This window comes from Oncorhynchus gorbuscha, linkage group LG23, assembly GCF_021184085.1.
Source record: "Oncorhynchus gorbuscha isolate QuinsamMale2020 ecotype Even-year linkage group LG23, OgorEven_v1.0, whole genome shotgun sequence".
Classification (NCBI taxonomy): Eukaryota; Metazoa; Chordata; class Actinopteri; order Salmoniformes; family Salmonidae; genus Oncorhynchus; species Oncorhynchus gorbuscha.
This window is the reverse complement of record NC_060195.1, coordinates 51258492-51284302: the sequence shown is the minus strand read 5'-3', so window position 1 is coordinate 51284302 and position 25811 is coordinate 51258492. Positions and strand designations below refer to the sequence as shown.

The 25811-nt window shown below is 47.3% G+C and overlaps 1 protein-coding gene across 4 annotated transcripts in view; it reads right to left on the bottom strand.

The window, feature by feature from the left end:
* The window catches only part of LOC124010529 (amyloid-beta A4 protein-like), a 46831-nt gene that overhangs the window by 5415 nt on the left and 15605 nt on the right, over positions 1 to 25811 (bottom strand). For 2 of the 4 annotated variants that reach the window (XM_046323039.1, XM_046323040.1), the window contains exons 2-13: positions 24249 to 24416; positions 21482 to 21611; positions 21101 to 21213; positions 19281 to 19465; positions 18454 to 18740; positions 17904 to 18071; positions 11525 to 11658; positions 11142 to 11216; positions 10739 to 10897; positions 10347 to 10475; positions 9819 to 9918; positions 1170 to 1400 (exon numbers count right to left, since the gene is read on the bottom strand). In XM_046323039.1, the coding sequence (XP_046178995.1) occupies positions 1170 to 1400; positions 9819 to 9918; positions 10347 to 10475; positions 10739 to 10897; positions 11142 to 11216; positions 11525 to 11658; positions 17904 to 18071; positions 18454 to 18740; positions 19281 to 19465; positions 21101 to 21213; positions 21482 to 21611; positions 24249 to 24416 (1879 nt within the window). The remainder of the gene's footprint in view (positions 1 to 1169; positions 1401 to 9818; positions 9919 to 10346; positions 10476 to 10738; positions 10898 to 11141; positions 11217 to 11524; positions 11659 to 17903; positions 18072 to 18453; positions 18741 to 19280; positions 19466 to 21100; positions 21214 to 21481; positions 21612 to 24248; positions 24417 to 25811) is intronic. The other 2 variants (XM_046323041.1, XM_046323042.1) reach the window with 2 other exon arrangements.

Genomic DNA, 25811 nt, shown 5'->3' with positions numbered 1-25811 from the left:
ACACTCCAGCCACATGAGGTCTAGCATTGTCTTGCATTAGGAGGAACCCAGGGCCAACTGCACCAGCATATGGTCTCACAAGGGGTCTGAGGATCTCATCTCGATACCTAATGGCAGTCAGGCTACCTCTGGCGAGCACATGGAGGGCTGTGCGGCTCCCCAAAGAAATGCCACCCCACACCATGACTGACCCACCGCCAAACCGATCATGCTGGAGGATGTTGCAGGCAGTAGAACGTTCTGCACGGCGTCTCCAGACTGTCACATGTGCTCATTGTGAACCTGCTTTCATCTGTGAAGAGCACAGGGCGCCAGTGGCTAATTTGCCAATCTTGGTGTTCTCTGGCAAATGCCAAACATCCTGCACGGTGTTGGGCTGTAAGCATAACCCCCACCTGTGGACATCGGGCCCTCATACCACCCTCATGGAGTCTGTTTCTGACCGTTTGAGCAGACACATGCACATTTGTGGCCTGCTGGAGGTCATTTTGCAGGGCTCTGGCAGTGCTCCTCCTTGCACAAAGGCGGAGGTAGCGGTCCTGCTGCTGGGTTGTTGCCCTCCTACGGCCTCCTCCACATCTCCTGATGTACTGGCCTATCTCCTGGTAGCGCCTCCATGCTCTGGACACTACACTTACAGACACAGCAAACCTTACCACAGCTCGCATTGATGTGCCATCCTGGATGAGCTGTACTACCTTAGCCACTTGTGTGGGTTGTAGACTCCGTCTCATGCTACCACTAGAGTGAAAGCACCGTCAGCATTCAAAAGTGACCAAAACCTCAGCCATGAAGCATAGGAACTGAGAAGTGGTCTGGTCACCACCTGCAGAACCACTCCTTTATTGGGGGTTTCTTGCTAATTGCCTATAGTTTCCACCTGTTGTCTATTCCATTTGCACAACAGCATGTGAAATGTTGCTTCCTAAGTGGACAGTGTGATTTCACAGAAGTGTGATTGACTTGGAGTTACATTGTGTTGTTTAAGTGTTCCCTTTATTTTTTTGAGCAGTGTATATACATATACATATATATAACATGATTCTATGTATAATACACCTACCCTGGTTCTGTCGGTTCCCACCCTGATTCTGGGTGTATACCCTGGTATTCTGTACTACACCTACCCTGATTCTGGGTGTATTGATCATAGCTTTAGGCACACCTACCCTGGTTATCTGTGTTGACCTGGTTGAAGCTCTCAGGGTGGATGAAGCCCAGTCCGTCCAGGCCCATGTCCAGGTCCAGGTCTTCTTCCTGGGGCAGCAGGTCCAGGGTAGCCCTGGTGCTGTCTGGAAGACTGTCAGGCACCAGGGCATCATTTCCATAGCTCACCCGCACGTCACTCTGCAGGTTGGAGAGCTGCTGGGCCATATCTGCCTGCTCCTTCTGCAACAACTCTGGAGAGGGAAGGAGAGAAGGAGGGGAAGAGGAGAGGGAGGAAAATGAAGAGAATAAGGTGGGAGAAAGAAGAAAATAGAAAAAGGGGAAGAGGGTGAAAGACAGCAGCAGAGAGAGATTAATAGAAAGGGGAGGATGGAAGGTGTAAGAAACAAGGAAATCCAGGGTAGAGAGGAAAAAGAGAAAACAACGCTGTTGCAGTAGAGTGGTAAATGGCTGTGTAACTGAACAATTACGATGATTTATTAGTACATACAAAGACAACAATAAAATAGGATCACTAGAAGTCCCACCATTTCCTATATAAAGTGCATACGGAAAGTATTCAGACCCCTTGACAATTTTCAATGATTTGTTACGGTATAGCCTCAGGGACTATGGTGGTCTGCTTGAAACATGTAGGAATTACAGACTCAGTCGGGGAGAGGTTGAAAATGTCAGTGAAGACACTTGCAAGTTGTTCCGCGCATGCTTTGAGTACACGTCCTGGTAATATATCTGGCCCCGCGGCTTTGTGAATGTTGACCTGTTTAAAGGTTTTATTCACATCGGCTACCGAGAGCGTTATCACACAGTCATCCAGAACAGCTGGTGCGCTCAAAAATGCTTCAGTGTTGCTTGCCTCGAAGTGAGCACAAAAAAAGGCATTTAGCTTGTCTCTTAGGCTTGTGTCACTGGGCAGCTCACGTCTGGGTTTCCCTTTGTAGTCCGTAATAGTTTTCAAGCCCTGCCACATTCGATGAGCGTCAGAGCCGATGTAGTAGGATTCAATCTTTATCCTGTATTGACACTGCTTGTTTGATGGTTCGTCTGAGGGCATAGAGTGATTTCTTATATGCGTCCAGATTAATGTCCCACCCCTTGAAAGCAGCAGCTCTAGCCTTTAGCTCGATTCAGATGTTGCCTGTAATCCATGGCTTCTGGTTTGGATATGTACGTACAGTCACTGTGGGGATGACGTCATCGATGCACTTATTGATGAAGCCGATGACTGAGGTGGTATGCTCCTCACTGCCATTGGATGAATCCCTGGAACATATTCTAGTCTGTGCTAGCAAAACAGTCCGCTCCATCTGACCACTTCCGTATTGAGCAAGTCACTGGTACTCCTGCTTTAGTTTTTGCTTGTAAGCAGGAATCAGGAGGATAGAATTATGGTCGGTTTTGCCAAATGGAGGGCAGGGAAGAGGTTTGTATGCATCTCTGTGTGTGGAGTAAAGGTGGTCTACAGTTGTTTTCCTCTGGTTGTGACATGCTGGTAAAAATGTGGTAAAACTGATTAAAAAGTTTGCCTGCATTATAATCCCTGGCCACTAGGAGCGACGCTTTTGGGTGAGCATTTTCTTGTTTGCTTATGGCCTTAGGTCTTAGTGCCAGCATAGGTCTTTGGTGGTAAATAGACGGCTACGAATAATAGATGATAACTCTTGGTAGATAGTGTGGTCTACAGCTTATCATAAGGTACTCTACCTCAGGCAAGCAATACCTCTAGACTTCTTTAATATTGGACATCGCGCACCAGCTGTTATTGACAAGACACCCCCCCCCACCCCTCGTCTTACCAGACGTAGCTTCTCTGTCATAGACTGTTCTCTCTGCTACCGCACGGCAAACGGTACAGGAGCACCAAGTCCAGCTACAAAAAGCTTCTATCCCCAAGCCATAAGACTCCTGAACAGCTAATCAAATGTTTACCCGGACTATTTGCATTGTCCCTTCCATCCCCATTATTACGCTGCTGGTAATCTCTGTTTACTATCCATGCATAGTCACTTTAGCTCTACCTACATGTACATATTACCTTAATTACATTGACTAACCGGTGCCCCTGCACATTGACTCTGTACCGGTACCCCCTGTATATAACATCTCGCTATTTTATTGTTGCTCCTTAATTATTAATTATTTTTCTATTTGTCTTATTATTATTTTTACTTCCGTTTATTTTTAAAATTACATTGTTGGTTAAGGGCTTGTAAGTAAACATTTCACTGTAAGGTCTACATGTCATGTTTGTCATTTATTATCATGTCTTGTCCCTGTGCTCCCCATTCTATTCGTTTCCCTCTGCTGGTCTTATTAGGTTCTTTCCCTCTTTCTATCCCTCTCTCTCCCCCTCCCTCTCTCACTCTCTCGCTCTCTCTTCTCTCTATCGTTCCGTTCCTGCTCCCAGCTGTTCCTATTCCCCTAATCAATCATTTAGTCTTCCCACACCTGTTCCCGATCCTTTCCCCTGATTAGAGTCCCTATTTCTTCCTTTGTGTTCCGTTCCTGTCCTGTCGGTTCCTTGTTTAGAATTCACCGTGCTGTGATTGTGTATCGCCCTGTCGTGTCGTGTTTTCCTCAGATGCTGCGTGGTGAGCAGGTGTCTGAGTCTGTCTGGTTCAAGTGCCTTCCCGAGGCAACCTGCTGTTCACCTGCTGTTCAAGATCGAGTCTCCAGTTTGTCCTCGTCATTTCGAGTGAAAGTTGTTTTTTGTTTGTATTTACTTTACTGGATTAAAGACTCTGCCAAGTCGCTTTTGGGTCCTCTTTCACCTGCATGACAGAAGGAACCGACCAAGGAATGGACCCAGCGACTTCAGACGCTCGTTACACTGCCGTCGAGATCCAAGGAGCCATGCTCGGCAGACACGAGCAGGAATTGTCTGCTGCTCGCCATGCCGTGGAGAACCTGGCCGCTCAGGTTTCCGACCTCTCTGGACAGTTCCAGAGTCTACGTCTCGTGCCACCTGTTACTTCCTGGCCTGCCGAGCCTCCAGAACCTAGGGTTAATAACCCACCTTGCTACTCCGGGCAGCCCACTGAGTGCCGCTCCTTTCTCACGCAGTGTGAGATTGTGTTCTCTCTCCAACCCAACACATACTCTAGAGAGAGAGCTCGGGTTGCTTACGTCATTTCACTCCTTACTGGCCGGGCTCGAGAATGGGGCACAGCTATCTGGGAGGCAAGGGCTGATTGCTCTAACAAGTTCCAGAACTTTAAAGAGGAGATGATTCGGGTTTTTGACCGTTCAGTTTTTGGTAGGGAGGCTTCTAGGGCCCTGGCTTCCTTATGCCAAGGTGAACGGTCCATAACGGATTATTCTATTGAGTTTCGCACTCTTGCTGCCTCTAGTGAGTGGAACGAGCCGGCGCTGCTCGCTCGTTTTCTGGAGGGACTCCACGCAGTGGTTAAGGATGAGATTCTCTCCCGGGAGGTTCCTTCAGATGTGGACTCTTTGATTGCTCTCGCCATCCGCATAGAACGACAGGTAGATCTTCGTCACCGGGCTCGTGGAAGAGAGCTCGCATCAACGGTGTTTCCCTGCTCCGCATCGCAACCATCTCCCTCCTCTGGCTTTGAGACTGAGCCCATGCAGCTGGGAGGGATTCGCATCTCGACTAAGGAGAGGGAACGGAGGATCACCAACCGCCTGTGCCTCTATTGCGGAGTTGCTGGACATTTTGTTAATTCATGTCCAGTAAAAGCCAGAGCTCATCTGTAAGCGGAGGGCTACAGGTGAGCGCAACTACTCAAGTCTCTCCATCAAAATCCTGTACTACTTTGTCGGTCCATCTACGCTGGACCGGTTCGGGTGCTACATGTAGTGCCTTGATAGACTCTGGGGCTGAGGGTTGTTTCATGGACGAAGCATGGGTTCGGAAACATGACATTCCTTTCAGAGAGTTAGAGAAGCCTACGCCCATGTTCGCCTTAGATGGTAGTCATCTTCCCAGTATCAGATTTAAGACACTACCTTTAACCCTCACAGTATCTGGTAACCACAGTGAGACTATTTCTTTTTGATTTTCCGTTCACCGTTTACACCTGTTGTTTTGGGTCATCCCTGGCTAGTGTGTCATAATCCTTCTATTAATTGGTCTAGTAATTCTATCCTATCCTGGAACGTTTCTTGTCATGTGAAGTGTTTAATGTCTGCCATCCCTCCCGTTTCTTCTGTCCCTACTTCTCAGGAGGAACCTGGCGATTTGACAGGAGTGCCGGAGGAATATCATGATCTGCGCACGGTCTTCAGTCGGTCCCGAGCCAACTCCCTTCCTCCTCACCGGTCGTATGATTGTAGTATTGATCTCCTTCCGGGGACCACTCCTCCTCGGGGTAGACTATACTCTCTGTCGGCTCCCGAACGTAAGGCTCTCGAGGATTATTTGTCTGTGTCTCTTGACGCCGGTACCATAGTGCCTTCTTCCTCTCCGGCCGGGGCGGGGTTCTTTTTGTTAAGAAGAAGGACGGTACTCTGCGCCCCTGCGTGGATTATCGAGGGCTGAATGACATAACGGTTAAGAATCGTTATCCGCTTCCCCTTATGTCATCAGCCTTCGAGATTCTGCAGGGAGCCAGGTGCTTTACTAAGTTGGACCTTCGTAACGCTTACCATCTCGTGCGCATCAGAGAGGGGGACGAGTGGAAAACGGCGTTTAACACTCCGTTAGGGCATTTTGAGTACCGGGTTCTGCCGTTCGGTCTCGCCAATGCGCCAGCTGTTTTTCAGGCATTAGTTAATGATGTTCTGAGAGACATGCTGAACATCTTTGTTTTTGTCTATCTTGACGATATCCTGATTTTTTCTCCGTCACTCGAGATTCATGTTCAGCACGTTCGACGTGTTCTACAGCGCCTTTTAGAGAATTGTCTCTACGTAAAGGCTGAGAAGTGCTCTTTTCATGTCTCCTCCGTTACTTTTCTCGGTTCCGTTATTTCCGCTGAAGGGATTCAGATGGATTCCGCTAAGGTCCAAGCTGTCAGTGATTGGCCCGTTCCAAGGTCACGTGTCGAGTTGCAGCGCTTTTTAGGTTTCGCTAATTTCTATCGGCGTTTCATTCGTAATTTCGGTCAAGTTGCTGCCCCTCTCACAGCTCTTACTTCTGTCAAGACGTGTTTTAAGTGGTCCGGTTCCGCCCAGGGAGCTTTTGATCTTCTAAAAGAACGTTTTACGTCCGCTCCTATCCTCGTTACTCCTGACGTCACTAGACAATTCATTGTCGAGGTTGACGCTTCAGAGGTAGGCGTGGGAGCCATTCTATCCCAGCGCTTCCAGTCTGACGATAAGGTTCATCCTTGCGCTTATTTTTCTCATCGCCTGTCGCCATCTGAGCGCAACTATGATGTGGGTAACCGTGAACTGCTCGCCATCCGCTTAGCCCTAGGCGAATGGCGACAGTGGTTGGAGGGGGCGACCGTTCCTTTTGTCGTTTGGACAGACCATAAGAACCTTGAGTACATCCGTTCTGCCAAACGACTTAATGCCCGTCAAGCTCGTTGGGCGTTGTTTTTCGCTCGTTTCGAGTTTGTGATTTCTTACCGTCCGGGTAGCAAGAACACCAAGCCTGATGCCTTATCCCGTCTGTTTAGTTCTTCTGTGGCTTCTACTGATCCCGAGGGGATTCTTCCTTATGGGCGTGTTGTCGGGTTAACAGTCTGGGGAATTGAAAGACAGGTTAAGCAAGCACTCACGCACACTGCGTCGCCGCGCGCTTGTCCTAGTAACCTCCTTTTCGTTCCTGTTTCCACTCGTCTGGCTGTTCTTCAGTGGGCTCACTCTGCCAAGTTAGCTGGTCATCCCGGTGTTCGAGGCACTCTTGCGTCTATTCGCCAGCGCTTTTGGTGGCCGACTCAGGAGCGTGACACGCGCCGTTTCGTGGCTGCTTGTTCGGACTGCGCGCAGACTAAGTCGGGTAACTCTCCTCCTGCCGGTCGTCTCAGACCGCTCCCATTCCTTCTCGACCATGGTCTCACATCGCCTTAGACTTCATTACCGGTCTGCCTTTGTCTGCGGGGAAGACTGTGATTCTTACGGTTGTCGATAGGTTCTCTAAGGCGGCTCATTTCATTCCCCTCGCTAAACTTCCTTCCGCTAAGGAGACGGCACAAATCATTATTGAGAATGTATTCAGAATTCATGGCCTCCCGTTAGACGCCGTTTCAGACAGAGGCCCGCAATTCACGTCACAGTTTTGGAGGGAGTTCTGTCGTTTGATTGGTGCGTCCGTCAGTCTCTCTTCCGGGTTTCATCCCCAGTCTAACGGTCAAGCAGAGAGGGCCAATCAGACGATTGGTCGCATACTACGCAGCCTTTCTTTCAGAAACCCTGCGTCTTGGACAGAACAGCTCCCCTGGGCAGAATACGCTCACAATTCGCTTCCTTCGTCTGCTACCGGGTTATCTCCGTTTCAGAGTAGTCTGGGTTACCAGCCTCCTCTGTTCTCATCCCAGCTTGCCGAGTCCAGCGTTCCCTCCGCTCAAGCGTTTGTCCAACGTTGTGAGCGCACCTGGAGGAGGGTGAGGTCTGCACTTTGCCGTTACAGGGCACAGACTGTGAGAGCCGCCAATAAACGCAGGATTAAGAGTCCTAGGTATTGTTGCGGCCAGAGAGTGTGGCTTTCCACTCGCAACCTTCCTCTTACGACAGCTTCTCGTAAGTTGACTCCGCGGTTCATTGGTCCGTTCCGTGTCTCCCAGGTCGTCAATCCTGTCGCTGTGCGACTGCTTCTTCCGCGACATCTTCGTCGCGTCCATCCTGTCTTCCATGTCTCCTGTGTTAAGCCCTTTCTTCGCACCCCCGTTCGTCTTCCCTCCCCCCTCCCGTCCTTGTCGAGAGCGCACCTATTTACAAGGTACATAAGATCATGGACATGCGTTCTCGGGGACGGGGTCACCAATACTTAGTGGATTGGGAGGGTTACGGTCCTGAGGAGAGGAGTTGGGTTCCGTCTCGGGACGTGCTGGACCGTTCACTCATTGATGATTTCCTCCGTTGCCGCCAGGATTCCTCCTCGAGTGCGCCAGGAGGCGCTCGGTGAGTGGGGGGGTACTGTCATGTTTGTCATTTATTATCATGTCTTGTCCCTGTGCTCCCCATTCTATTCGTTTCCCTCTGCTGGTCTTATTAGGTTCTTTCCCTCTTTCTATCCCTCTCTCTCCCCCTCCCTCTCTCACTCTCTCGCTCTCTCTTCTCTCTATCGTTCCGTTCCTGCTCCCAGCTGTTCCTATTCCCCTAATCAATCATTTAGTCTTCCCACACCTGTTCCCGATCCTTTCCCCTGATTAGAGTCCCTATTTCTTCCTTTGTGTTCCGTTCCTGTCCTGTCGGTTCCTTGTTTAGAATTCACCGTGCTGTGATTGTGTATCGCCCTGTCGTGTCGTGTTTTCCTCAGATGCTGCGTGGTGAGCAGGTGTCTGAGTCTGTCTGGTTCAAGTGCCTTCCCGAGGCAACCTGCTGTTCACCTGCTGTTCAAGATCGAGTCTCCAGTTTGTCCTCGTCATTTCGAGTGAAAGTTGTTTTTTTGTTTGTATTTACTTTACTGGATTAAAGACTCTGTTTTCGCCAAGTCGCTTTTGGGTCCTCTTTCACCTGCATGACACTACACCTGTTGTATTCGGTGCATATGACAAATAACATTTGATTTGAAGACAACGCAGCAGTGGCTTTGAGACAAGTCTCTGAATGTCCTTGAGTGGGCCAGCCAGAGCACGGACTTGAACCCAATCAAACATCTCTGGAGAGACCTGAAAGATAGCTGTGCAGTGACACTCCCAACCTGACAGAGCTTGAGAGGATCTACAAAGAAGATTGGAAGAAACTCCCTAAATCCAGGTGTGCAAAGCTTGTAGCGTCATACCAAGGAAGACTGTAATCGCTGCCAAAGGTGCTTCAACAAAGTACTGAGTAAGGGGTCTGATTACTTATGAAATTGTGATATAAATTTTTTATTTTATACATATGTATAAAACCTGTTTTTGCTCTGTCATTATGGGGTATTGTGTGTAGATTGATAGGGGGGGGCGATTTAATCCATTTTAGACTGTAACCTAACAGAATGTGGAAAAAGTCAAGGGCTCAGAATACTTTCAGAATGCTCTGTAGGTACCTTATGGGCCCTGGTCAAAAGCAGTGCACTATATAGGGAATATGGTACCACTTTAAGTCTTCCTCAGGCACTTCACTTGAAACACAATGTCACGCTCTGTTCTCATTTATTTTAATGAAAGGAGAAAAGGAAACCAATGTCTGTGTTGCTGGGAGGCGGTGTGTGTGTGCGAGCAGAGGGCAGGGGAGCAGCCTGAGAGGAGGGGAAACTAGACAGAGTCTGAGACTGACTCAGACACAGATGGTTCAGTGACGCACACAACTCAAGACCCAGACAAACACAGAGAGGAAGGGAGGGAGTGGGAAGGATAAATTATAGCTATTGATTTGATGGAGGTGTAGGTGAGAATTGAGAGATGTCATGATGTTATATGATTATCTGTATCACGAACCACAGTAAAAATGGATGAGGGTTTTGTGGATATAAACTATGGTGACAGTGTGGATGAGGGCAGGTTACTGGTTCATATCAGTTAATGCTTGCACACATACCTGGTCAACCTTTACCTGGTTAATGAAGGAGAGATGAGACTGAAAATAACACTCACCAACTTGGTCCTGGATATCGTCAGCCACTCCGGGCACCTTGTAGAGCAGACCCAGTGACTGGTTCATCCTCTCCTCAATCACACGCAGGTGGGTCAGAACCTACAAGTACATTTGAATGCTATTTAATAAAAATAATATCTTCTGTGAGCCATACACTGTACATGTCAGGAGGTTACCAAAATTACCCTTCAGTGGTGTATAGGTGTTTATGCGTGTGAGCACATTTGGCATTGGGAGTGGATGAGAACTGTTGTTTTTAGGTTTATTATTTTATTTGGTACAAATAGCAAATATTTTGTTGTTTCTGCACTGGAGAGGAGTAGAAGGCGCTCAACCAACGTGAGACAAGGTGCATGCAAAAAGTAATAAGAGCATCAATAAAAAGCTTTATTCATCTAATTCAAGTTCAAATCAAATTGTTTCGGCCTTCACCGAGAATTCATTCATGAGAATGACAACAAAATTACGTTCACCATATAAAGCACGTGTTAAAAAAAGGAAAAAAAGGGCCTTAGTGGGCTTATTACCTGGGGTCGGATCTGTGCGGCCTTCTTGGGGTCAACCATGCGGACGTGCTCAAAGTGTTTAAGGGTGTGCTGTCTGTCCTTCTGCTCTGCACGGACATACTTCTTCAATAGGCTGAACACATGACGAGGCTAAAGAGGGGGGGAGAAGGAGAGAAGGGAAAAAGTGAGAGCGAAAGAGAGATATGAGTCAGAACGTCGGTCTGTGTGTGGGCGGAGTAAGACAATGGTAGGAGGATCTATATCTACTGTATGTGTCTGTGTGTGTCTCTACCCTGGGCGGCTGGGACTGCAGGGCGGTTAGGTGGCTCTACAGGACCCGGCAACAATGTGTGTGTGTGTCTGTACTCTTTACCTGTGTGTTTATACTCTGTTACTATGTACCCTCTGCCTACCCTGGGTGGTTCGGCCTGCAGGGACGTCAGGTAGCTCTCCAGGGCCAGGCGGCGATGGTCATTGAGCAGGGCCTCAACCCGGGCCATGTGAGTCTCAACCAGCTGCTGCCTCTCACTGGCTGCCTCCTGCTCCAGGGCCTCCACCTTCTCCTGGAAACGCTGTATGATAGACACACACACACACACATTATTATACATGATACAAACATGTTTAACATAGATGGTAGGTTCATGATAAGACACACATCATATATGATACACACAAATAAAAATTATAGACAGTAAGAATCCCTAACACCACCACACTATTATCAAATATTCAGACACACAACACCTATGGACATTGACAGTCACTGATTTATCATTTCTTAATATGTTTGAGTATCCTCTGTGTGTGTCTGACCTGGATGACAGCCTTCTTATCAGCACGAGGTAGACTCTTGGCCTCCCGCTCTGCCTCCTCCCACTCCCTCATCACCTACACACATGCAAGAAGAAAGACGGGTTACTGCTGTCACTCCTTCCTCTCCCTACCCTCATCTTTCTTTCCCTTCCATGTATTTTCACCTCAAGTGTCTTCGCTTCCATCCTTCCCTCTCCCATCCTAACTCTCGACCCTCCCCAACCTCACCCCTTCTCCATCCTCCCTCCCCCCTTCCACTCAACCCCTCTTCACCCCCCCCCCCGCTCTTCCACCCTCCACCTTCTTCACCCCACCCCACCCCATCCACCTTAGCCCCCCCCTTCTCTTCTCTGCCCCTACCCTTCTCACTCCCTCTATCTTACCTGGGACATCCTCTCACGGTGTTTGGCCTCCAGGCTCTCCTTGGCCTTGGCGAAGTGGGCGTGTTCATTGTCATCCCCGGGCGTCTCCAGATAACGGTCCACGGCATCGGGAGAGCTGGGGACGGCGGTGGGCACTGGGTGGAGGAGGGGGAGCAGGATAGATGGACATGGAGGAGAGGGGTAAGGGTGTAATTGAGGAGAGAGATGGAGAGAAATTTAGAAAATTACTCCTATAATATGGTCTTCAGATATCCTCATCATTCCTTCACCTCCCCCCCATTCCTTTTTCTATGTTTCTTCTTTCATTGCTTTCCTCTTCAAAATCCAGACCTTTTCCAGAGTGACATACGATAAGTGCCTTCAGATTATTTGATTGGACTTGATTGCAATAAGGAACCGGAGGCAGTAATATAATACCAATAAACAAAGTAAAAACAGAAGTTCCAAACTACAAACACTATGTAGCAGCTCCATAATAGCAGACCCTAAAGCTAGATGGTTAATAATACTAGTGTTAGCAACAACAGGTTGGTTAGTGATTCATTGAGCGAGTGAACGAGAGTAAACAATACAGAGTGAAAAAGCAGAGGTGTGCGTTTGAAGGGGGGTTTGGGTGTCCGTGTCCTGGTTGGAGGACTCCAGATGTCCTGCTTATTCCCTCCTGATTCCGTGAATCTTACAACCGCCATTTCTGCAAAACCTTTCGGGGTAGTTAACAGAATTCTTTTAAACCTACTGTTATGGGATTTTTATGAATAATGACTAAATGATGTATACATTTAACGCAGGATTGTAACTAACAGAATTCTACCCTGTCCGATGAAGAATGTTTGTACATAGGCAAAGAGGAAGTGTTAACAGACAACTTGTGACCACAGTGAAACTAACAACAGGAAAGATGTCTGGTCCCCAACCAGGGAGGGGAGAAACCGTTGGGCTTGCAGTAGATTGTGTAACATGTGGTAGCATATGATAAGCAATATGTATGTGTTGGAATGGAATTGAAAAGCAGCGTTGTCATTGTCTGAGAGGAGGAGGGACATTGACGAAATGAGAGGTATATAAACCAATGTACATGAAATGATGGGCAGAGCTCTCGAGAATAAACGTCACTGACTATTTTTGACTGGTCTCCGTCTATTTCACTTCCCCCAGAACCTTACAAACTCTGGGGACAGACTGAGTATTTTAATTTAATTGGTTAATGAACACATAAGAACTAAATTCATCTAACACCTAGTCTCTTCCATTAATGTGACTGCCATAGACATTTCAAGTCATTTGGATGTTTGATTAAAATCTTCTCTAGAATATAGTTACTTTAGCAATTCCCCCATCTATTCTACTACAGAAGAACCTACTAAAAAGCTGTTTTGCCTTAAAAATAAAATTGCTCTCATTTATGTAATATCAGTGTGTAACAAGTATGTATGTATGTCGGAAAAGACTTGATTAGTGTAGTGTCAACAACGCAGCCACTGCCAGCTAGCCTACAAAGTCAACAACGCAGCCACTGCCAGCTAGCCTACTTCAGCAGTACTGTATCATTTGAATCATTTTAGTCAATAAGATTCTTGCTACGTAAGCTTAACTTTCTGAACATTCGAGACGTGTAGTCCACTTGTCATTCCAATCTCCTTGCATTAGCGTAGCCTCTTCTGTAGCCTGTCAACTATGTGTCTGTCTATCCCTGTTCTCTCCTCTCTGCACAGACCATACAAACGCTCCACACCGCGTGGCCGCTGCCACCCTAATCTGGTGGTCCCAGCGCGCACGACCCACGTGGAGTTCCAGGTCTTCGGTAGCCTCTGGAACTGCCGATCTGCAGCCAACAAGGCAGAGTTCATCTCAGCCTATGCCTCCCTCCAGTCCCTCGACTTCTTGGCACTGACAGAAACATGGATCACCACAGATAACACTGCTACTCCTACTGCTCTCTCTTCGTCCGCCCACGTCTTCTCGCACACCCCGAGAGCTTCTGGTCAGCGGGGTGGTGGCATCGGGATCCTTATCTCTCCCAAGTGGTCATTCTCTCTTTCTCCCCTTACCCATCTGTCTATCGCCTCCTTTGAATTCCATGCTGTCACAGTTACCAGCCCTTTCAAGCTTAACATCCTTATCATTTATCGCCCTCCAGGTCCCCTCGGAAAGTTCATCAATGAGCTTGATGCCTTGATAAGCTCCTTTCCTGAGGACGGCTCACCTCTCACAGTTCTGGGCGACTTTAACCTCCCCACGTCTACCTTTGACTCATTCCTCTCTGCCTCCTTCTTTCCACTCCTCTCCTCTTTTGACCTCACCCTCTCACCTTCCCCCCCTACTCACAAGGCAGGCAATACGCTCGACCTCATCTTTACTAGATGCTGTTTTTCCACTAACCTCATTGCAACTCCCCTCCAAGTCTCCGACCACTACCTTGTATCCTTTTCCCTCTCGCTCTCATCCAACACTTCCCACAATCCCCCCTACTCGGATGGTATCGCGCCGTCCCAACCTTCGCTCTCTCTCCCCCGCTACTCTCTCCTCTTCCATCCTATCATCTCTTCCCTCTGCTCAAACCTTCTCCAACCTATCTCCTGATTCTGCCTCCTCAACCCTCCTCTCCTCCCTTTCTGCATCCTTTGACTCTATGTCCCCTATCTTCCAGGCCGGCTCGGTCCTCCCCTCCCGCTCCGTGGCTTTCCAAGCATCTGCCTCTAACTCTAGGAAGCTCTTTGCCACCTTCTCCTCCCTCCTGAATCCTCCTCCCCCTCCCCCCCCTCCTCCCTCTCTGCAGATGACTTCGTCAACCATTTTGAAAAGAAGGTCGACGACATCCGATCCTCGTTTGCTAAGTCAAACGACACCGCTGGTTCTGCTCACACTGCCCTACCCTGTGCTCTGACCTCTTTCTCCCCTCTCTCTCCAGATGAAATCCCGCGTCTTGTGACGGCCGGCCGCCCAACAACCTGCCCGCTCGACCCTATCCCCTCCTCTCTTCTCCAGACCATTTCCGGAGACCTTCTCCCTTACCTCACCTCGCTCATCAACATATCCCTGACCGCTGGCTACGTCCCTTCCGTCTTCAAGAGAGCGAGAGTTTCACCCCTTCTGAAAAAACCTACACTCGATCCCTCCGATGTCAACAACTACAGACCAGTATCCCTTCTTTCTTTTCTCTCCAAAACTCTTGAACGTGCCGTCCTTGGTCAGCTCTCCCGCTATCTCTCTCAGAATGACCTTCTTGATCCAAATCAGTCAGGTTTCAAGACTAGTCATTCAACTGAGACTGCTCTTCTCTGTATCACGGAGGCGCTCCGCACCGCTAAAGCTAACTCTCTCTCCTCTGCTCTCATCCTTCTAGACCTATCGGCTGCCTTCGATACTGTGAACCATCAGATCCTCCTCTCCACCCTCTCCGAGTTGGGCATCTCCGGCGCGGCCCACGCTTGGATTGCGTCCTACCTGACAGGTCGCTCCTACCAGGTGGCGTGGTCTCTCCTATCATTGCTATGCAGACGACACACAATTAATCTTCTCCTTTCCCCCTTCTGATGACCAGGTGGCGAATCGCATCTCTGCATGTCTGGCAGACATATCAGTGTGGATGACGGATCACCACCTCAAGCTGAACTTCGGCAAGACGGAGCTGCTCTTCCTCCCGGGGAAGGACTGCCCGTTCCATGATCTCGCCATCACGGTTGACAACTCCATTGTGTCCTCCTCCCAGAGCGCTAAGAACCTTGGCGTGATCCTGGACAACACCCTGTCGTTCTCAACTAACATCAAGGCGGTGGCCCGTTCCTGTAGGTTCATGCTCTACAACATCCGCAGAGTACGACCCTGCCTCACACAGGAAGCGGCGCAGGTCCTAATCCAGGTACTTGTCATCTCCCGTCTGGATTACTGCAACTCGCTGTTGGCTGGGCTCCCTGCCTGTGCCATTAAACCCCTACAACTCATCCAGAACGCCGCAGCCCGTCTAGTGTTCCACCTTCCCAAGTTCTCTCACGTCACCCCGCTCCTCCGCTCTCTCCACTGGCTTCCAGTTGAAGCTCGCATCCGCTACAAGACCATGGTGCTTGCCTACGGAGCTGTGAGGGGAACGGCACCTCAGTACCTCCAGGCTCTGATCAGGCCCTACACCCAAATAAGGGCACTGCGTTCATCCACCTCTGGCCTGCTCGCCTCCCTACCACTGAGGAAGTGCAGTTCCCGCTCAGCCCAGTCAAAACTGTTCGCTGCTCTGGCTCCCCAATGGTGGAACAGGCTCCCTCACGACGCCAGGACAGCGGAGTCGATCACCACCTTCCGGAGACACCTGAAACCCCACCTCTTTAAGGAATACCTAGGATAGGATAAAGTAATCCTTCTCACCCCCCCCCCTAAAATATATAGATGCACTATTGTAAAGTGGCTGTTCCACTGGATGTCATAAGGTGAATGCACCAATTTGTAAGTCGCTCTGGATAAGAGCGTCTGCTAAATGACTTAAATGTAAAATGTAATGTAAATGTCACATTACGTGACATACCTATCATCATCATCAGTCCTTGTTTAAACATGAAACTGCATAAATCTATTATTTCTTACATGAATACATAAATGAATAAGGAAGTGTTGATTTGATACTTTGGAACCTGTGTGTGTGTGTGTGTGATATATATATATATATATACACACAAAAAAAAAGCTTGTTTTTTTTGTTTTAGTTTGTCTCCCAGAGATTAGCACATGCCTTCATTTCACAGACACTCAATAGTCCCAAAACAACCAAGAGCAGTTTACGATCCGAACAAAGCAGAACCATTAATACAATTCTAACTTGGAAGTCTAAATTGGACTCTGACCTGTGTTCGGTCTATGTGGCCATGATGTAATTAAAGGATACAGTCGTACAAGCTAAGCCTAAACAGGGGAGTCCCGTCTTTAGTTCTGACCGCAGTGTGATCGCTTGGCTTTGATCCTGCTGTGAACGCTTGTTGGTCATGCAGTGACCGCTCGACGACCATGTGAAAGGTGAGGGTGCGAGGCGCAGTGGACACAGGGGAGTGTATGAGGGTAGAGGGTTGCTAGTTGGTAGAAACACAAGCTGTAGTCTCGTTCCCATACTACAGAACTGTCTTCACACCTTTTCAAACAAGTGGAAATCTCACACATGCGCACACAGGATTTCAGAGGCTACTACAGAGAAGGTGAGATGGAGTGAAAAATAGGATTAGTGAGAGATAATAGACAGATAGAGTATAGACAGATAGAAAGTAGGGAGAGGAGGCGAGAGTGAACCATCGCTGGTTGGATCATATGTTCTCGTTCACAAACACTTGACTGTCAGGTCAATGCCTCCCACAACACTCAAATGAGCGGGAGAGAGAAACCCCCCCCCCCCACACACACACACACACACACAGTGTTCACTCATACGGAATCAGTGGAAAAACAGGTGAAATCACTTGTGTTAATATCTTCTAAAACACACAAACAGGTTAAAAGATAAGTGTGTGTGTAAATGTATTCATCCATGTGTACAGTAAACTAGGGTTGGGCAGTATCTAGATTTTCACAGTCATACCGTTGCTGTACCGTACCGGGGTATACAGTATTACTGAATGTGCACAAGGGGTTCTATTTTTTTCTTATTTTTTTTCTTTACATCTTTAAATCTAGCCCCTTAGCTAGCAGTTAGCAAACCGGATAACATGTATTGGTTATCCGCAACCCCACGAGACAGGGGTATAGTATATACATATATTATTTTTAACGGTATTGAAAATCATACCATCTGTATTTCAAAATACCCCGGGATTACGGTATATCGCCCAAGCCAAAATACCCTGGTATACGCAATGCTTGGTGGTTAGTGAGACTAGAGTGGTTAGCGAGCATGGTTAGCGACTAGCAGACATGGTTATTGTAGTTAGCACCAAGGTAGCCAGACGGCTAGGGCCAGATGCTAGCTAGATGGCTAACCAGAAAACAGCTAGCAGATGTGGACACTAACAGTGCTACACACAGACAGACAATTAGGCAAGAAGCTCTGCTGTCCGTGTGACTGACTTACTGATGATGCTGCAGACAGACCGGCAGTACAACAAGATGTAGTTAAGTGAGACCACAGGTTAGCGAGAACTAGCGTGGTTAACAGCTAGCTAGTCAGAGGTAACTAGCCGGTACGGACACTACATGCAGACAGACAAGTAGTCTGTGTGACTTACTAGCAGTGCAGCAGTAGACAGGCAGTACAAGTGGTGGTTAGTGAGACCAGAGGTTAGCATGTAACGTGAAGTAGTATTAGCGTGGTTAGCAGCTAGCTAGCCAGAGGGCTAACAGCAGAGGCTAGCTTTCAGATGTGGACACGCAGACAGACAGGTCGACAGGGTGCTGTCTGTGACTGACTTACTGACGTTGCTGCATACAGACAGGCAGTACTCCTCAGACTCAAAGTTATTGCGGTTGCCACCGCAGCCGCCATAGATGAACTGGGCACAGCGGCCCTCCTCATGGTCAAAGTACCAGCGTGCAAGCATGGCACGGCATGGGCCCGTCTCCGCATTCGCCCAACACACCTCTGGTGGGGGGGGGGACGAGGAGCCATCAGCACACATACACACACACAGGGCGAGTCCCAAATGGCACACGGCCTATTCCCTACATAGGCCTCTGGTCAAAAGTAGTGTACTATGGGCCCTGGTCAAAAAGTAGTGGACTATATAGGGAATATGCCATTTGGAAAGTATACTTATAATCATACAGGCATGAGCATACCAATGGTGTGTGAACTTATGGGGGAATGGGGATTTAGCTGAATTCTTACTGATTTACAGTGGTATGTTTCTAGATTGTCTGCCCCCCCAATTCCACCCCTGCATACACTCACTCAACCTTTAAATAGACAAGCAGAGTAAATGATGTACACACACACGGCCCCTGGCCCTCCCAGTTCCTCTCACCTCTGACCACTTCCTCCACAGACTCAGTGGTAGTAGTTGTCGTGGTAGTCATGGCGATGTTGGTGGTGGGCTCGCTATCGTCGCGCTCGTCAATGACGTCATCATCATCATCATCATCATCCTCCTCCTCGTCGTCCTCGTCCCCATCTCCATCCTGGTCGTTGTCCAGTACCTCCTGCCCCTCCTCATCATCTTCCTCTACCATGGCTGGGGCCGTCTCCTCCGTCTCCTCCTCCTCTTCTTGTTGCTGCTTGAATTCAGCTGGCTCTGCTGCCCCCCTTGCCATACTGAGAGATGGATGGAGGGAAGGAGAAAGGGATGGAGGTAGGTGGAGAGAGGGAGAAAAATAGGGGGGGGGGGGTGAGGATGTGTGTGAGTGTGAGTGTACTGTATGTGTGTGAGTGCTAGTATAAGTAGAATCTCGTTCCCAGACACTTCTGCCCAAATGGGCAAAAAGTCTGGTGGACCAGCGTGTCAAACTTGGCCGCTGTTAGCCAACACAAAAAGACCGGTAGAAACTCCTGGTGCATAGGCATTTGCTTAATGTACCAATCAATCATCTTCCACAGCACCTTCCCCCTAGCCCTCCCCTGTATGTGTCTTGCGCACTTCAATTTATGTTGCCCTTATGCCTCGCAGTCGTGTGATGAGCAAAAGTTAAATAACAAATATTTTACTCAGTAGGTCACTCCCATAGCATTCCATGGTCTCTCACTAAGGCCAACTTTGAATCGTTGATATGGCTGATATGCACTGTGCGCAATAGCCTGGGGACAAGGACAGTATAAGTATGAATCATGCATGAGCTCCAGTGTGTCTGTGTGTACCTGTTGTCAGTGTAGTCAGTCTCGGCTCCTCCCCACCACACATCCGAGTCATCCTCGTCCTGCTCAGTGCTGTCCGTTTCCCTGTCTGACGGACAGCACACAAACTCCACCCCCCTGAAACGGTCGATGCCGCACGGCAACAGCATCCCGTAGTCGTGGAGATTTAAAGTTCGGTCTCCACAGGACTGGGTGAGAGAGGGATGGGGAAGTTAAATCAAGGGCTGCGTGTATCAAGAGTAGGAGTTCCCCCCCATCCATGCCATTCTATTCATGGTTATGTAAAAGGCAAAACTGATCCTAAATCGGCACTGAGATAATTTATCCATATGGCTCCAGATTTTGTTAATTATACACTACATGAACAAAAGTATCTGGAGACCTGCTTGACAAACATCTCATTCCAAAATCATGGGCATCAATATGGAGTTGGTCCCCCCTTTGCTGCTATAAACAGCATCCACTCTTATGGGAAGGCTTTCCACTAGATGTCAGAATATTGCAGTGTGGACTTGCACTGACGTTGGGCGATTAGGCCTGGCTTGCAGTCAACATTCCAATTCATCCCAAAGGTGTTCGATGGGGTTGAGGACAGGGCTCTGTGCAGACCAGTCAAGTTCTTCCACAGAGATCTCGACAAACCATTTCTGTATAGCCCTCGCTTTATGCACGGGCCATTGTCAATGAAACAGGAAAGGGCCTTCCCCAAACTGTTGCTACAAAGTTTTGACAGAATTGTCTAGAACGTTGTAGCGTTACGATTTCCCTTCACTGGAACTAAGGGGCCTAGGCCAAACCATGAAAAACAGCCCCAGACCATTATTCCTCTTCCACCAAACTTTACAGTTGGTACTATGCATTGGGGCATGTAGCATTCTCCAGGCATCCGCCAAACCCAGATTTGTCCGTTGGGCTGCCAGATGGTGAAGCTTAAATCACTACTCTGGAGAACGCATTTCCACTGCTCCAGAGTCCAATGGCAGCGAGCTTTCCACCTCACCAGCCAACACTTGGCATTGCGTATGGTGATCTTAGGCTTCTGTGCGGCTGCTTGGCCATAGAAACCCAATTCATGAAGCTCCCGACGAACAGTTGTTGTGGTGACCTTGCTTCCAGAGGCAGTTTGGAACTCGGTAGTAAGTGTTGCAACCAAGGACAGATGATTTTGACGCGCTACGCACTTCAGCACTCGCGGAACCATTCAGTCAGCTTGTGTGGCCTAACACTTCGTGACTGAGCCGTTGTTGCTCCTAGACGTTTCCACTTCACAATAATAACACTTATAGTTGACCGGGGCAGCTCTAGCAGGGCAGAAATCTTACAAACTGACTTGTTGGAAAGGTGGCATCCTAAGACAGTGCCGCATTGAAAGTCACTGAGCTCTTCATTAAGGCCAATGTTTGTCTAGGGAGATTGCATGGTTTTGCATACTTGATTTTATACACCTGTCAGCAACAGGTGTGGCAGAAATAGCCAAATCCACTAATTTAAAGGGTCCACAAACTTTTGTATATATAGTGTATTATATATATAGTGTATAGTGTACTATACACTCATTTCATAGATGTTTTTGTTTTTATGCACTTCAGGGTGGTGTATATGGGTATATTATATGGCCTAATGAACTAGTAAGTACTCTGTATCCAACTAAGACAGATAAAGATAAGAATATTTGTTTTTATTATTTTACCCTATAAGACAAACAGACATACAAACAATCAAGACAGACACAGAGGGTCAACACTTGTGGGTGCTGCCCCTACTGCAGATGGAGTGGCTTTCTGTAAAATGTGTAGCACGTATATGTGTACACGTGATCTCACCTCTTTGGCCACAGTGTGCCAGTGCAGGTGGCTCTCACACATGTCCATGCGCTCCTGGTGCAGGAACTTGCACTTATCAGGAACAAGCAGGGCATCACTGACAAACTCCCCCACTGCAACATACACAGCCAAATAATCAGACATAAGAACAAATCAAATAAAAACTGCCAACAACAAAATAACCACTTTTTACTAAGGGATGGAACTCAAATAGTACAAAAGGCACACATAAATGTCAATTTATCCCTCAATCTCGTTTTCGCTCCCATAAATCTATTTCTCTCCCCCCTCACATACACAACACATATTTTCCCCATACACACACACACACAACCCCACACACAGGCCTCCCTACCCCCCACACACACAGTGTATTTATACCTAGGCATCGGTAGGGCACCACGATGTGCAGATGACTGCGGCACTGCTTGCGGCCCTTCTTGCACCAGTTCTGGACGCTGACTGGCTGGTTGGCCTCCACTACGTTGGTGATCTGCAGCTCAGGGTATACCTGGGAGAGAAGAAACACGGAGTCTGTATCATTATCTCCTTTCACACCCCCCCATCCCATTTTCTATCTATGATTGATCTCTCCCTCTACCCCACATCACCCATCTGTCCCACCAGCCGTTCACAGGGCGGTGAGCACTCTTTCGCTCTCTCCCAATCACTATTCGTCTACTATCCTCCCATCTGTCCCTACCATCCGGTCACAGCCCTCTTTCTTACTTACTACCAATGCCTCTCTCCCCCCTCTCTATTATATAGTGTATTGATATCGTGTGTAGGTCACGTGTGGCTCAGTTGGTAGAGCATGGCACTTGCAACGCCAGGGTTGTTGGTTCGATTCCCATGGAGACCTAGTACGAACAAATATGAAAATGTATGCATTCACTACTGTTAAGTCCCTCTGGATAATGAGCATCTGCTAAATTAGGTAAATATGTATTTATTATGGTGACCTAACAAAATGAATTTCTATGGACATTACAGTTGGTCCTCTGTAGCTTAGGTGGTAGAGCATGGCACTTGCAATGGCAGAATACTGCTACTACTAATTAGGTGGGTGCTTACAATTGTCCTATTTCATACGCGTGCAAGTGTGTATTATACAGTGAATTGAAATGAGTGAATTGGAAATTCGTTTTTTGCATATCCCACTCCCCCCCGAGATGCCGTGACCCTGGAGCAATTAGGGTTAAGTGCTTTGCTCAAGGGCACGTCAACAGATTTTTCACAGAGTCGGCTCAGGGATTCGAACCAGCAACCTTTTCGTTACTGGCCCAACACTCTTAAAGGGATACTTTGAGATTTTGCCAACGAGGCCACATTATCTACTTCACATGAACTCGTGGGTAACATTATGTCATTGTGTCCAGTATGAAGGAAGTTAGAGGTAGTTTCGCAAGCTAATACTAACTAGCGTGTAACGCAATGACTGGAAGTCTATGGGTATCTGCTAAAATGTATGCACGCTTAACTAAGTCACCTTTGGATAAAAGCGTCTGCGAAATGGCATAGATTTTATTATTATTATACACTACCGGTCAAAAGTTTTAGAACACCTACTCAATTCAAGGGTTTTTCTTTTTTTTCTTGTACAATTTTTACATTGTACAATAATAGTGAAGACATCAAAACTATGAAATAACACATACGGAATCATTTAGTAATCAAAAAAGTATTAAACAAATCAAAATATATTTTATATTTGAGATTCTTCAAACCGTTACTCTTTCCCTTGATGACAGCTTTGCACACTCTTGGCATTCTCTCAACCAGCTTCATGAGGTAGTCACCTGGAATGCATTTCAATTAACAGGTGTGCCATCTTAAAAGTGAATTTCTGGAATTTCTTTTGTTCGTAATGCATTTGAGACAATCAGTTGTGTTGTGACAAGTTAGGGGTGGTACACAGAAGATAGCCCTATTTGGTAAAAGACCAAGTCCATATTCTGGCAAGAACAGCTCAAATATGCAAAGACAGTCCATCATTACTTTAAGACATGAAGGCCAGTTATTCCGGAAAATTTCAAAAACTTTGAAAGTTCCTTCAAGCGCAGTAGCAAAAACCATCAAGCGATATGATGAAACTGGCTCTCATGAGGACTGCCACAGGAATGGAAGACTCAGAGTTACCACTGTTGCAGAGGATAAGTTCATTAGAGTTACCAGCCTAAGAAATTGCAGCCCAAATAAATGCTACACAGAGTTAAAGTAACAGACTTCTCAACATCAACTGTTCAGAGGAGACTGTGTGAATCAGTTCTTCATGGTCAAATTGCTGCAAAGAAACCACTACTAAAGGACACCAATAAGAAGAGACTTGCTTGGGCCAAGAAACCCGAGCAATGGACATTAGACCAGTGGAAATGTGTTCTTTGGTGTTGAGTCCAAATTGGAGATTTTTGGTCTCAACCACCGTGTCTCTGTGAGACACGGTGAAGGCGAACGGATGATCTCCGCATGTGTAGTTCCCACTGTAAAGCATGGAGGAGGAGGTGTGATGGTGTGGCGGTGCTTTGTTGGTGACACTGTCTGATTTATTTAGAATTCAATGCACACTTAACCAGCATGGCTACCACAGCATTCTGCAGCGATACGCCATCCCATCTGGTTTGGGCTTAGTGGGAATATCACTTGTTTATCAATAGGACAATGACCCAACACACCTCCAGGCGGTGTAAGTGCTACTTTACCAAGAAGGAGAGTGATGGAGTGCAGCATGAGATGACCTGGCCTCACAATCACCCGACCTAAACCAAATTGAGATGGTTTGGGATGAGTCAGACTGCAGAATGAAGGAAAAGCAGCCAACAAGTGATCAGCATATGTGGGAACTCCTGTTGAAACAGCATTCCAGGTGAAGCTGGTTTTGAGAATGCCAAGAGTGTGCAAAGCTGTCATCAAGGCAAAGGATGGCTATTAGAATATAAAATATATTTCAATTTTTTTTGGTTACTACATGATTTTATGTGTATTTCATTTTTTTTTTAAAGTCTTCACTATTATTCTACAATATAGAAAATAGTAAAAATATAGAAAAACCCTTAAATGATTAAGTGTTCTGAAGTGTTCTACTTTTGACTGGAAGTGTATATTAAGTTATTGTATCGTATCATAATGTATTCTACCCCAATCTCCATACCTCCTGGCAGTACTGCAGGATGCCCTCCTTGGTGCCGATACAGCTCTTGGTGCCGGAAGGGTCTGACTCCCACTTGCCACTCTGGACATCCACGTGCATGTTGAGCTTCCCACAGAACATGGCCACCTGGGGCTCTGCCAGCAGGCCCATCCCACCATCTGTCGGCACCTTGAGAGGAGGGAGGGAGGGACAAAAAGAGATATGTTCATTTACTCTCGTTCTGTAGTATTACAATGTGCCAATGGCAGCTATACAGGTAGGCATGTGTGATAAGTAAGAAACCTAAATGGTCAGCAGAAAATACTTGATACAACATTTTACTAAATAGGTTCCTTTCATTTAACTTTTATTTCTACAGGTTGTCATTGTTGTTTGCCAGGGAGACCTGTTCAAGATGGCAGCAGTTTCTAACACTTGCTCCACAAAGAATTGACAATACATGACACGTAGAACAATATAATAAAGAATGTTTAAAAATACATTTTCATAAAACTTCATAATGATGTAGAGAAGGGATGGACGGAGGGAATAGAGGAATGGGGGGGGACTACAAATGTGTAAGAAAGGGAGAGAAAGGGGCAATGATTAAAGAAAAAAAGAGGAGAGGCAGGAATAAGAGGAGAAAAAGATGGAAAAATAGGGGGAAGACGGCTTGAGGTGTAAGCGGGGAAAAGACAAAAGGGTTGAGGGAGGAGATATAGGCCCTTTATTCGTAAACTACTTTTGACCAGGGCCCAATTGAGTGCCCTTTGGGATAGAGGCACAGATTAGAGTTTGGGTGCCGTTTCAGGCATCGACTTGTTACATCAACGAGGCTCCGGTGTGAGTTTTCCCCTTAGTACAGATCTAGAATCAGCTTCCCCTCCCCCAATCCTAACCTTAACGATATTTGGGAAATGCAATACTGATCCAAGATCAGCGTCTTAGGGGAAGATTCACACTACACCCATCAATGGTAAAAGGAGAGGCTTTCTTTGAGGATCTTTGATGGTGATAAAAAAGATTGCTACTGTAGACTTTCCTACTGAATTGTGATTGAAAAACCCATAGCACCACTACAGACTCTTACGAAACTTCCCCAAACCTATCAAGCTTTTACACACGCATGCACGCACACAGACAAACACACATGCACGTATCCTAGATATCCCACAGGTGGCAGCACTGAGAAAGAACATGTACTGTAGTATGCCAGCCTGCCAAGGGGTTTTCATGCTTGGCTTGGCTTAAGTGTGTGTGTGCGCCTTTGTTGTCCATCCGGTGCCTATTCACGGGTACTAATTATATTATGTAACTGTATTCATGTGTGTACATCTATCTCTGAGAGTATGTGAGTGTGTATATGTGTGTCCATTGCTACTGCATAAGGAAGTTTTGTAATGAGAATCCTGTAAGGGAGGTGGGGACAAACAAAAGACTGAAAGACAGCATTGTACTAGGGAATGAGGGAGGAGAGCGAGAGAGCGAGCGAGAGGAGAGAAAGAGAGACCGACTGCATTGTGTTTTTCTGTAATCTTGTTAGTGGTTTGGCAGTAAAACAAATGTTTGTGAAGTAGAGGATGA